Source organism: Rhinoderma darwinii, chromosome 11 (assembly GCF_050947455.1).
Source record: "Rhinoderma darwinii isolate aRhiDar2 chromosome 11, aRhiDar2.hap1, whole genome shotgun sequence".
Classification (NCBI taxonomy): domain Eukaryota; kingdom Metazoa; phylum Chordata; class Amphibia; order Anura; family Rhinodermatidae; genus Rhinoderma; species Rhinoderma darwinii.
The window spans coordinates 24,848,833-24,862,629 of NC_134697.1; the positions used below are offsets into that span (position 1 = coordinate 24,848,833).

Below are 13,797 nucleotides of genomic sequence, written 5' to 3' on the forward strand. Positions count from 1 at the left end.
GCTGCCATCTGGGGTATAACCTCAGGGGGGTTATGTGACACTTTCTAGACACTGTCCCTTCCTCAAATTGAGCCTGGCAGACCAAGCAGAGACTTCACTTTGGATTATCCTGGAGAGTCACACATACAGCAGCAATGGCAGAGAGGAGCAGGACAGATAAAGTAGATGGAGAAGTCCCCAGTTACTTTTCTAAGCTGGGTTCTGGCAGTCCTAAGCCCAGGCAGAAGTACGGGGGCATGTTCTGCAATGTGGAGGGGGCATTCGAAAATAAAACAATTAACTTTGATTCTCTGAGTGTTGGGAAAAAAAGTGCTCACAGGAAAGTAGAGGTGTCCGGTTCTAGTGCCAGCTCTGATGGAATAAGTGAGTCCGGCAGTGAGACCAGCAGTTTTGGCAGCATGAATGGGCATGGGGCAGCTGATGGGCATGGGGCAGCTGATGGGCATGGGGCAGCTGATGGGCATTGGGTAGCTGATGGAGTGGACGTTCAAAGAAATGGAACTGAACAGCTGGAGAAATCCCCAGAAAATACTCAGGTAAGAGTGACATAAGAGAAATTTTATACTATACTATATACCTCACTATGTATATCACATCCTTCTTTCTGTCTATCTGCCTCATAACCCAACATAATCTATTATCTCTCTCTATTTATCTCTTTCATATCCTATATCTATCTATCTATCTATCTATCTATCTATCTATCTATCTATCTATCTATCTATCTATCTATCTATCTGTCTATCTATCTATCTATCTCATCTTTATCTATCTATCTATCTATCTATCTATCTATCTATCTATCTATCTATCTATCTATCTGTCTGTCTGTCTGTCTGTCTGTCTGTCTGTCTGTCTGTCTGTCTATCTATCTATCTCATATCTATCTTCTATTTTATCTATCTATCTATCTATCTATCTATCTATCTATCTATCTATCTATCTATCTATCTATCTATCTCATATCTATCTTCTATTTTTCTATCTATCTATCTATCTATCTATCTATCTATCTATCTATCTATCTATCTATCTATCTATCTATCTATCTATCTCATCTTTATCTATCTATCTATCTATCTATCTATCTATCTATCTATCTATCTATCTATCTATCTATCTATCTATCTATCTATCTATCTATCTATCTATCTCATATCTATCTTCTATTTTTCTATTTTATCTATCTATCTATCTATCTATCTATCTATCTATCTATCTATCATCTATCTATCTATCTATCTATCTATCTATCTATCTATCTATCTATCTATCTATCTATCTATCTATCTATCTATCTATCATCTATCTATCTATCTATCTATCTATCTATCTATCTATCTATCTATCTATCTATCTATCTATCTATCTATCTATCTATCTCATATCTATCTATCTATCTATCTATCTATCTATCTATCTATCTATCTATCTATCTAGTATATTTATAACTATAATTGTATCTATATGTGTTGTTTGCCTATTGAATTAAGCAATGTACAACGCCATAAATTTAGGTGTTAGAAAATGGAATAGATCTTTGCTTTGTATTGTAATACAACATTGTGTTCACTGTAGTGGATATTATCAATAATCTCATGGCTCATCCCTCAGAGTCACTTTATTCATGTGGATACAGGACATTTATAATGGATATATAGAAAGCATGTACATTATACTTGTAGTCTAATAAACGTACGTGATGCTGCAATTAAAGGGACAAGTCCGTGCATGTGCCTATAACTGAGGACTGGAGGATCATACCTAACAGGGTCAGGATCAGACAGATGATGGATGTATTAACCCCCTCACTACCAGGCTGGAGGATTGCATGTGGCAGTGGGCTAGTTAAATACAACATGACAGTAGGTGCTATGGCTGTGTTCTGGCTCCGGACATAATGTGTGAGCTGGCGCTCCGAGCGCTCCGGGGCGCTGTGGTTCCAGGAGAGAACGCAGGATCGTCATCACCATCATCATCCATGGGAGACTTGTCTTTTGTTTGCCCTCTGGTGGGGGGAGGTGGGCTGGCTTCAGGCCCTAGGAGAGGCCCCTGGCTGGAGCTTGCAGGATGAGGCTGCCATTGTAATCAAGGATTCGCTGCTTCCAGTGCAGGGGGAGCCACAGAGCCTAGAACAACAAAAAGCGCAGGGACACATCCCCTCCCCCATCTGAATACCAAGCCAAGCAGCACAATACACAGGACCACAGCCTTGCACCGGGGACCCCTCATTTACTAGGAAATTGGGACTCTCAAGCAGCCAGGATGTCTTACCAAGGAAAGAAGAACATCCCTAGGATTACTGTAAGACGGGAGGGAGGGGGCAGTTGTGATGATCTATTGCAGAGCCTTTCTATGAGGATAGTCATTGCTATTAGGCCCTTTAAGAAAAGCAATACATACAGTGACCCCTCATCATTGCTTTATTTAAAGGGCTAAGCAGCATGTCTCAGGTTTGTGCATGCAATATATTGGGGGAGGGGGGCACAGAATCATCCTGTGTATAAATATAGGCTGCATGTATATTAATGTTCAGTATGTGGGTCATAGCTCTATGTTACTGAAGGTCTGGTTTTCCTTTTGCTGAATGTTCTTGTGGCCATTTCTTGCAGGATATCCTGTGTGTCTTCTCATTTATAGACTTGCTTATCTACTGCTATGTGAATAACTGACCACAATACAAACATCACAGTCCAATGGCTTGTAAATGGTCATCACTAGTGAGAAAGTAATGAATCTGGGGCAAATATTTCCTTTTGATGTATCCAAATAAATCTGCTGTATTATGAGAATCCAACAGATTATTTGGCAATTATGTAACTAAATAGTTTGCAGCCAAAACAAAAAACAATGTGAGAGGGACAGGACTCATTACTTCACTAGGGAAGTGTTTGGAAGCCATGGACCCTCCTGTAGATGATTCAATGACGATTCCATCCTCTGATCCAAGAATAAATCATCATAAACAAGGCAGGGATTACTGTTTGCCCCCATTTATAATATAGGTACAGTGTCTTCATATTTCTGACAGGATTATTGATATATAGTATACTGTATATACTGTATATAATCTCTCATTTATCTCATTTGATGTGTTATGGGCTGGATTGGCTTTATATTGAGATCAGGTTTGTTCTTCCAAAGGTAAAGAAATTTTACTGCTTCAGATCAAAGTAAATGTCAAAGAATGTGGGTGTGAATTTATTATCTCTCTCTCTCTCTTTATCTGTATGTATATATATATATATTTAGTGTGTGTGTGTGTTTATAGAGAGAGAAAAAGAGAAAATAGATGGATGGATAGATAGATAGATAGATAGATAGATAGATAGATAGATAGATAGATAGATAGATAGATAGATAGATAGATAGATAGATAGATAGATAGATAGATACACATAGTTGGTGCATTATTATACTATCTCACTGTCTGCAATAAAGCCTTATTTACTGAAACAGAACATGGTGGGATTTCTCAGATAGATAGATGAATAGATAGATAGATAGATAGATAGATAGATAGATAGATAGATAGATAGATAGATAGATAGATAGATAGATAGATAGATAGATAGATAGATAGATAGATATGAGATAGATAGATAGATAGATAGATAGATAGATAGATAGATAGATAGATAGATAGATAGATAGATAGATAGATAGATAGATAGATATGAGATAGATAGATATGAGATAGATAGATAGATAGATAGATAGATAGATAGATAGATAGATAGATATGAGATAGATAGATATGAGATAGATAGATAGATAGATAGATAGATAGATAGATAGATGATAGATAAATTAGGCCTTTTCTGGGCCTTAAAAAAGCCTGGGCCTATCTCAGAAATTATTTTTATGGTTAATATTAAATGATTGCATTTTTCTTAGAGAAAGCTCTGTTACTGATACACAGCGATCCATTATAAGTAATGTATTAGTCATCATGGCATCATAAGTCTGCCACATAGAAAGCCATATTAAATGTCATTATCTGCAAATGTGCTATTCAGACCACCACTGGGAATTGTGGGTATGGAGGTCGTTCTGTAGTAAGAAGGAACACATACACAGTATTACACCTGATTGGTTTTGTATCAAATTATTTTACAGATATAAATACATTAACATTGTATTATCTATTTTACGTAGTTCCTTTACAATTACCATCTATAGACTCTATTGTCTACTGTATATATACTTGTATTTCTCTTTGTTTTTCTATTGAACAAGTCACTTTACTCTGCTGCAGAGCTCATTGCTGTTTCTATCCATTTACTAATTAGCTGAGATAAGTAGATATATCAATACTCTTAAAGCGATCAGTGTCATATTAAAGGAGTTGTCTCATGAAGCTAAAGACAGCCGCCCCAGTAATGAGCCTATTAACGTAGGTCTGGCTCCTGGAACCCCTGACACATGACTGGGATTTTTCATCTGACCATGCAGGGGAAATGTTGAACTACATGCCTACCCATCAAAGTAATGGACAACATTGTAATCCATAGATGGGTTAGGTCCGCCATAGTGGGAGCCGCTCTTAAGCTGGCCATACCAGTTAGCTGTCAGCCGACAGCTATTCCTCCCGATATTCCCACACACATGCCTGCTCAGCTAGGCATGTATTTTCAATAGGGAGAAGGAGGAAAGTCATGGCCGCTCTTCTCTGGCAGAGACTTATCTACTAATGAACAAAAGGATAAGGGTATGTTGACATTCAACAGCCTGATCCTCTTCTCCACCGAAATCTGACGTCGGCGGTGAGTCGGGACACCACCAAACACATTAGATTAAATCAACGGGTTCAACGAAAAATCCATCTAATGTGTACGGCCAGCTAATTTCTCCTCTAAAGGAACAAAGCCCTTTATTAGTTATGTCTATTTCGGGAAAAGATGAGTGACACACATCGCTTTCCGACAATGGGAATTGTATTTATATCCTATATTTTCTGTAATTCCGTGTTTGAAGCTGAGTGACACCAATCATGGCCACCATTACAGCTCCCACAAGGATTGTCACTGAGCTGACCCTGACTACCAGTGACAGATCATTCAGTCCTATTTTGCGGCACATTTTCTATTTAGGAGTGCAGTGCTTGTTCCCGGCATTACCTAGAAATTGATAGATAAAATTTGACTAAAAAGTCTTATACTTTGTACAGTATGTCACCAACACTATACATAACACATAGGTTAGAGGCCAGAGTGACAATGTTGTAACATTTTGACCTCATTGCATCAATATGTGGCCATAAACCAAATCAATTATGTTCTAGATGTAGCAGTGCAAACATGTAAGACCCTTTTCACATCTGCGTTCGGCATTCCGTTGATCTGCTCCCTCAGAGGAGCAGAACGATGAAAATAATAGAAGCGCAGGCTCCGTTGAACAATGGAGAAAACCGGCGCCCGGCGGAACCCATTGATTTTAATGGGTTCCATTGGGGTGTCCGTGGATTTACTGGATGCTGCGCTATTGCTTCCGGTATTTTCAGCAGAATCAGCGACGGAGGCCCCTAATGGAGCCTCCAATGCAGATGTGAATAGGGCCTTAGTATGTTATTTTTTTACTCCTTTTTTTTGTATGCTTTTTTATTACTTATAGTATGATATTGTGAAACATACACAGCAAAGCTGTGTGCACGGAGCCTGTACAGCTATACATGTAGTTTCTGTGGCACCGATGGAGCTTGACACAATTGTTTTTCTCCACAGATTTTGTATTAATCTGTGAGAAATAACTTTGAGGCACACGGGGGCACAGTGTGGATGCCACGTTACAGATCCATACAACATGGTTCAGTAATACAGTCTTAAGGCCTTAGTCCCACTTCTAAACAACTGTTAGGTGGCAGTACATTTTAGATAGCTGTCAGCCAAACGCTTGTCCCTCTGATAGCTTTTCCTCGGGACCCCCCATACACATGTACATAATGGGAATAGAGGTACAAGCCGCTCCCAGACACCTTTTGGCGGCAGTGATTGGAGTTGTAGTTTTGCAACAGCTAGAGAGCCACAGGTTGGGAAGCCTTGGTATATAATATGTTTGTTTTCTTCTGCAGAGCGACAGACTTCTAATTAAAGGAGGGAAGATTGTAAATGATGACCAGTCATTCTGCGCGGACATATACATTGAAGATGGCTTAATAAAGTAAGTCGTGATATACAGATAAGTCTTTTCTTTAGTGCCGTAAATATCCATAGCAAATGTGCCAGTCAACCCGTCTTTGAAGAATGGGAGCTATGAAGTGATTGCCATGGTTACATTCTCATTTTTTTTTATGCCCGCTGATTTTATACATGAGTTCCCTTGTCTTGGAAAAGATTTGTCTCAGGACAATACTCTTTTATCTATAGTATCTTTAGGATGCCCTTTGTAATTGGTGTTTCTGGGTGCTACTGATACTATACCCACTGAACAGCATCCCCATCATACTGATATGTTGATATGAAGTGTGTCATTATGTTAGCCACATGATCCCTTTACACCAATTACCAGGTTCCTTTGAACTGTTTTAGCACCACGGGCACCATTTAGGTAAAAATGGGCATAACCATTAGATCAAAGGCACCTGGTTGATCATCTTCATGGTATGGGGGTCTCCCAAAAGCAGATGTTGGAGGAAAAAAGCATTTAACATGTTCCATTGTAATGAAAAATCAATACGGCCAAGCCAATTGTGCATTTTCAAATGCGAGTTGGGAAAGATGTTGGTCAGATGAGAAAGGTCAGATAATCACAGGGAGATTTTCAAAAATAGCAAAATATCTTTGAGCAAACCAATAAACTTTTTTACTCGATATCTCTTTTTACATGGCCTGGGTCTATTACACCATGCATGGCCATCTTGACCACTGCTTGCATGTACTGGTTGTGTGATATGAGATTAATAATGATGGAGGACTGGAGGTATAAGAAACTTTTTTAACTCAACGAACTTCATCATGGTTTCCTATGGATTGCCTTTATTTTTTTTGGTTTGGATTAATACTACCTTTGGAATGTTGTTTAGTTGTTAATTATTTCATGCAGGCAAATTGGAGAAAATCTTATTGTCCCTGGTGGATTGAAGACCATTGATGCTCATGGCTTGTTGGTTATACCTGGAGGAATAGATGTCCACACTAGACTACAGATGCCCATCATGGGAATGACAAGTGCTGATGACTTCTTTCAAGGAACTAAAGCTGCACTGTCAGGGGGCACTACGATGATCAGTGAGTATACAGCTGTCTAAGTATTATCTGTACATACTACTTCTGTATAATAGTGATCATAATATTTATAGGCTATATCAAGACTGGCCTCAGCACCCGCCAAATCTGAGCAGATGCCAAGGACCACTAGTCTTGGGGTCTCATTGCAATCTAGGTATAGGGGCTCGATGAGGGTCAAGCCAAGGGTGGGCTAAACACGGGGTCAATTGTAGCTCTGTTATGCATACCATAAATAAGGACACGAGACGTGTCACAAACGCGTAGGCCCATTCCAACAAGGAAAACTTTGATCCTTTACCCATCACTCATCCCTGTACTCTCCACATCGCAGAACTATTCTATTTAGATATTTTTACTGTTATATCAATAAAATTGGAACAGGAGTTCCCTTTTACTTTCACCCAGCGCTGGATTGTGGTTCACTTTTTTCTCCTGTTGTTTGCCGCTGGCCGTGCGGGAATCCGGGCGCTGTCTGTTCCCAGACACAACGAATGGTGAGCTGGAGGTCCTCCTCTCCCCGTCTTCCCCACTTACAAAATCTAGCTCTGTTATACATAGAGCTAGAACTGGGCCTCAAAGCTTCTCTTCTGAGGGATATTTTATTACTATAAAGTAAGCTCTAATACGTTTTTACATCTCTTTAGTACATAGTACATAGTACATACATTGGCATTATTGCAGTGGTTTGTTCATTAGTACACATGCTGCATAGAATAAAAATTGCACGGCCCAATAGCAAGGTCGGGAATAGGGCCCGTCCTCGTTGATCGCAAGCTACTTTTATTTGAGCTTCCACCAGTATCGTATATAAGATCTTCTTCACAAAGCTGAGTCCACTTAGTAGAGATAGCAGACAGCACAGCCCCCCAAAAAGGAACAACGTGTCTGTACATAGTGCGTCCACTTAAAGAGGCTCTGTCACCAGATTCCCAAATCCCAATCTCCTATTGCATGTGATCGGCGCTGCAATGTAGAGAACAGTAACGTTTGTTTTTTTTAAAAACGTTCATTTTTGGCCAAGTTATGAGCTGTTTTATATATATGCAAATTAGGTTTTAAATGGACAACTGGGCGTTTTTTTTTCGTATTTCCAACTGGGCGTGTATTGTGTTTTTAACTGGGCGTGTTTACTTGTTTCACTAACTGGGCGTTGTGAATAGAAGTGTATGATGCTGACGAATCAATGACCAATCAGCATCATGCACTCCTCTCCATTCATTTACACAGCACATAGTGTTCTTACTAGAACGATGTGCAGCCACATACACAAGTGTCCTGATAATGAATACACATGACCTCCAGCCTGGACGTCATGTGTATTCAGAATCCTGAAACTTCTGAATCTTTTCTGTGAGATTTCCAGCAAGGGAAACGAAATCTCGTTTACCTCGTAATCTCGCGATTAAAATCATTTTAAAAATTGGGCTTATATAATATTCTAATTTTCTGAGATACAAACTTTTGGGTTTTCATTAACTGTTAGCCATAATCATCAATATTAACCCCTTCCCTGCATTTGACGTATGGCTACGTCATAGCCGGGTAGGGGAAGTATGGAACGGGCTCACGGAGCAAACCCGCTCCATACGATGCGGGTGTCGGCTTTATGTTACAGCCGAGACTTCACAGTAACAAGCTAATGAAGCCCCCACGTCCGCCATCTTTGTGCTCCTACTAAGCCCGGCCTCTGGTAGGGCTTAATAGAAGCCTGTCAGAAAGACGATATACTGCAATACGTTAGTATTGCAGTATATCGTGCAAGCGATCCAACGAAAAAAGTAAAAATATGTAAAATAAAGTTTTTCTTTTGTGTAAAAAATATTTTTTTATTAAAAGTTTTAAAAAAAAACATTTCCCCCTAGAGCATAGTAAAAAAATAAATAAATAAACATAATTGGTATCGCCGCAACCGTAAAAGTCTGAACTATTGCAATATATCATTATTTCACCCGCACGGTGTATGCCGTAAACAAAAAATATTGTAAACGCCAGAATGTCAATTTTTTTGGTCACCTCATCTCCCACATAAAATGGAATAAAAAGTGATAAAACATCGCATGTACCCCAAAATTATATCATTAAAAACTACAGCTTGTCCTGCCAAAAATAAGCCCTCATACCACTTAATCGACTGAAAAATAAAAAAGTTATTGCTCTCAGAATTTGGCGACACAAAATAAATTTACTTTTTTACACTTAGATTTTTACTTGTAAAAGTAGTAAAATATTAAACAAACTATATATATTTGGTATCTTCGTAATTGTATTGACCCACACAATCATGTTAACATGTTGTTTTAATTACACAGTGAATTCCGTAAAAACGAGGTGCAAAAAACAATGTCGGAATCGCTGTTTTTTTCATTTTCTATCCCACAAACATTTTTTTTTCCCATTTCCTAGTACATTATATGGCACAATAAATGAAACTACAAAAAACTATAACTCATCCCGCAAAAATCCAGCCCTCATAGGACTATATAGATGGAAAAATAATGAAGTTATGGCTTTTGGAAGGTGGGGAGGAAAAAACTAAAATTAAAATCTGAAAGTTGTTTACGACGGGAAGGGGTTAAAAGAAAAAATGCTGGAAATAGATCCCTCTGTGTGTAATGAATCTATATTATATATGAATTTCACTTTTTGAATTAAATTACTGAAATAAATTAACTTTTTGATGATATTCTAATTCATTGAGAAAGACTGGTATATAAAACCTGAAAAAAGCAATGAAAGGAATGCTTAGTGTTTTTCTCTCTTGGTCATTTTTAGTCAGTTGTACAGTTGTTGTTTTTTTGTGCTTCAACAGATAAGGTTAAGGTGTAAGGGCTCATGCACATGGCAAACTTGTGTACATGGAGCCTGTATGGCCACACATGGAGTCCATATAATATCCGAGGCACATGGAGTTACAGTATGGGCACAATACAGTCCATGAGCACCATATTACATATCTGTACATCATAATATGGCCATATGCCTGGGCCCTTAAAGAAAACAATGCTTACTAATTATAACCTTTATTGCTCCTTTTATTTTAATTTTATTTAAAAAAAACAATTATTTTTATAATACAGTTTAAAAAATATAAAAAAATATTAAAAAGATCATATAAACATAACAATATAGCATCTAATTGTATATCTACATAATTTTCTAGTTGACCATGTCTCTCCTGATGCCGGAATGAATTTAGTTACGGCTTATGACCAATGGAGAGAATGGGCTGATGGGAAAGTCTGCTGTGATTATTCTCTACACGTGGACATCACATACTGGCATGAGAGTCTAAAAGAGGAGATGGAGGCGTTAGTAAAGGACAAGGGTGAGTATGAATGTCTGATATTGCATACTGAATGTTAGATCTACACCTGATGTAAAGTTTAGAGGGATTGTTCACAAAGTCCAAACACTCGTAAATCACATAACCGTGGTGGTCGGCGGCGGCGGCGGCGGCCACCTCTGAACAGAATCGGCTTTGAAGTCTGTGGCAGTTACAGAAAGAGCCAAGAAAGTTTACTCACCTAATTCCCATAGACTTCAGTGAACAGAGTCACGCACAGGGGCGTAGCTATAGAGGGTGCAGAGGTAGCTGCTGTCCTGGTGCTTGAAGGGGACCTGTAACAGATTTTGGATTGGGTCCCCGTTGTCTCAAGCTACACCTCTGGTCACACGCATGCGTGACCACCTCACTGTTTAATGTCCTAGTTGTGGCCGCCACTGTTCACCTTGCTTTGCAGAACAGGAGTCAGGGGATCCCGGTTGTCCCGATACTTGGTGGTCAGAGGTAAGACTGATATTTCAGCATTTGTTTCCTAAAAAGAACTGCAGCATAATGTGACATTTCTCCTTAAAAATGCCAAAAAAACAGAAGACTTAGCAGAGAGAACCAGAAAGCTAAATCCACTAATAGTAGCAGATTTCATTTTCGTCATTCTTCCCTTTGAAGTGAGTTTTATATACTTCTATTCGACTGCCCAATAATCAAGAATACCTACAAATCAGGTGCCTATTAAGTCCCAGTGATATCAGACTAATGGAATTTTACTGAATTTTTAGAATTGCTTTCAATTGTCTGAAATCTCATGAAATCCTTATTTTATTCACTCCCTCTGAAGGTGTGAATTCCTTTCTTGTGTTCATGGCGTACAAGGATAAGTACCAGTGCACAGACGCTCAGGTAGAGTATTATAAAAAGCATTTTGTATTGCTGATATATCTATTTTTGATAAATCCTGTATTTAATCTTTGCTTTGTTCACAGATATATGACATTTTCAGCATTATTCGTGAACTAGGAGCCATAGCGCAGGTCCACGCTGAGAATGGCGACATTATAGAAGAGGTACTGCAAACCATATAGATCTTATGTTGAAACCTCTGGTATTATATGTAATAAGTCTTCGGAGGCTGAAACCTGGAGCAAGACCATGAGGGGGATGTAACTTTAAGGCTAGGGCTCTACTGCAACATAGGGTCACCAATGATTTGTGGCAAATTTGCAGTGCTATAATATTGGAATTCATGCAATTGTTGCCCATTGAGAAACATTGAGGTCATGAGTCAATCGTGGGCGCAATTTTATATGACTCATGGAGCCCCGAGAAAAAAAGGGTCTGCTCTTTTTCCGAAAAACATTGCCACTCTTTTCCATGGGTTGTGTCTTCTGTTGCAGCTCTACCACATTGAAGTGAATGGGGCTGAACTGAAATGCCAAACGCAATCCAAGGACAAGTGTGGTGCTGTTTTCGAGAAAAATGAAAGACTATTTTAGGTCTTATGCACATGGCAGATCCATACAGTAGACAATCTTTGTGCTGCCATATGGTGCTCCATGAATTATCTTATTATAGGGCTATCTTCTTTTAGAAGCAATGTTTCTACAGGAAAAATAGCTCGGTAATACGGCATCTGATGGAGCATGCCATAACTTTTTATATGTTGGATTCATCAGAGGCATCAGAAGGTACAGAAGATCCCTATAGATGTCTATGAGTTCCCTATTACAGCTCCATACAACTTGAGGATTATAAGGAAACATAATACTGCCCTATGCCTGAGACCTAAAACTCATGTGGTCTCCAGGAAACTTGTATGACTTTTATTAAAAGTCCTGTAGTTGCCGACTCAGTTATAATAAATATGTACTATAACTATGGGAGCTGATATCTTCTAAGCAATTCATGTCTAATTTATAACCTATAGGAACAAAAGCGTCTCGTAGAACTTGGCATCACTGGTCCTGAAGGCCATGTCCTCAGCCATCCTGAGGAGGTAATGAGCTTATTTCACATTTTTGTAAACCTTGTAAGAAATGGTTCCAGGTGACATGAATCCTATTCTTCCAGGTTGAAGCTGAGGCAGCTTACCGTGCAATAACCATCGCAAAGCAAGCCAACTGCCCCCTGTACATCACAAAAGTCATGAGCAGAGGCGCGGCTGATGTAATTGCTCAAGCAAAGCGGAAAGGTAAGAAAAATTTACAGTTTCAGTTCTAGACATTTCCAAAGACATTTTATTACAAGCTATTTTCTGTGTTCGTTGTAGCAGAAAATCTCATTTTCTGGTGGCTGCAGAATTAATTATTCACATGTGTTTCTGGAAATTGTTCAAGAGCAGGTTGTCATTAAACATATATAAGTACACTTGTATTTGATCCCCTGGCTTATACAGATACTGAGATAGGGTAAGGTCACACATAGCGGCCGCAGTATCACCGCAAATTGGCGAAATTTTGGAAAGTTTGTTCATGACCGTACTGTTTTTGCAGGTAAAACTGCATGCCATCACAGTTTTCAGGTGCATCGCGGCTTTACCCTGAGGGTGTATATATACGGGCTGGCACCATGTGGCAAAACGACATTGTTTTTCTGTGCTGCACACTACCAACCAGTGTGTAATTCACACTTTTGGGCTAGATTCACACGTGCAGTTTTCAATGCAGTTTTTTGTGCCAAATGTAGATGGTCACAAAAAACGACACCAAAAACTGGATGTGTGAATCCAGCCTTAGGGCTCATGCACATGACCACATTACGGCTTCGTACAATACGTAATATGGCACCTATAGATGGAGCCCTACTGTATCTACAGAAAAAAAATGTTGCCATGATTCATTGAATGCCACATTTTGGAGTTATTTTCCCTTAAAAGAATTACTGCCTGGGAAGAATATCTCTGTAATAGTGTACTGTGTACGGTGGCACATAAAAGGTCTACAGTTCTACAGCCTCGGGTGACTCCTTGTGCCTCCATGCAGGCTCCGAGCACACAAAGAAATCTCCCAGCTCTGAGAAGTATTAGGTTTTTGCGTTTTTCTGCCTGTGGCTATAAACGGAAATGTTTTTGCCCACTTTATATACATAAAATCAGAAAACCTATTTAGATCAGTGCAGCGGTTATCACAACCGTCATAGACCTCCATCTATGCTCTTCTTTCTACTAAGTTACTGAACTTCTACACTGATCCCTCTATGTATATACCACTCTCATGTCACTCGTATCACTTCTGTTATTACACACATTAATCTCCTACTTATTTAAAGCGGATGTCCACTTTAGACTACACCTTT

The 13,797-nt window shown here is 39.0% G+C and overlaps 1 protein-coding gene across 2 annotated transcripts in view; it reads left to right on the forward strand.

Moving 5' to 3' along the window:
• The first annotated feature begins 1,834 nt into the window (after positions 1-1,834).
• DPYSL4 (dihydropyrimidinase like 4) overlaps positions 1,835-13,797 on the forward strand; it is a 43,357-nt gene continuing 31,394 nt past the window's right edge. Inside the window, exons 1-8 of one of the 2 annotated variants that reach the window (XM_075843172.1) lie at positions 1,835-2,304; positions 6,071-6,159; positions 7,042-7,226; positions 10,387-10,551; positions 11,345-11,406; positions 11,490-11,570; positions 12,431-12,499; positions 12,574-12,694. In XM_075843172.1, the coding sequence (XP_075699287.1) occupies positions 2,266-2,304; positions 6,071-6,159; positions 7,042-7,226; positions 10,387-10,551; positions 11,345-11,406; positions 11,490-11,570; positions 12,431-12,499; positions 12,574-12,694 (811 nt within the window). In that variant the 5' untranslated portion in view covers positions 1,835-2,265. The remainder of the gene's footprint in view (positions 2,305-6,070; positions 6,160-7,041; positions 7,227-10,386; positions 10,552-11,344; positions 11,407-11,489; positions 11,571-12,430; positions 12,500-12,573; positions 12,695-13,797) is intronic. The other variant, XM_075843171.1, reaches the window with a different exon arrangement.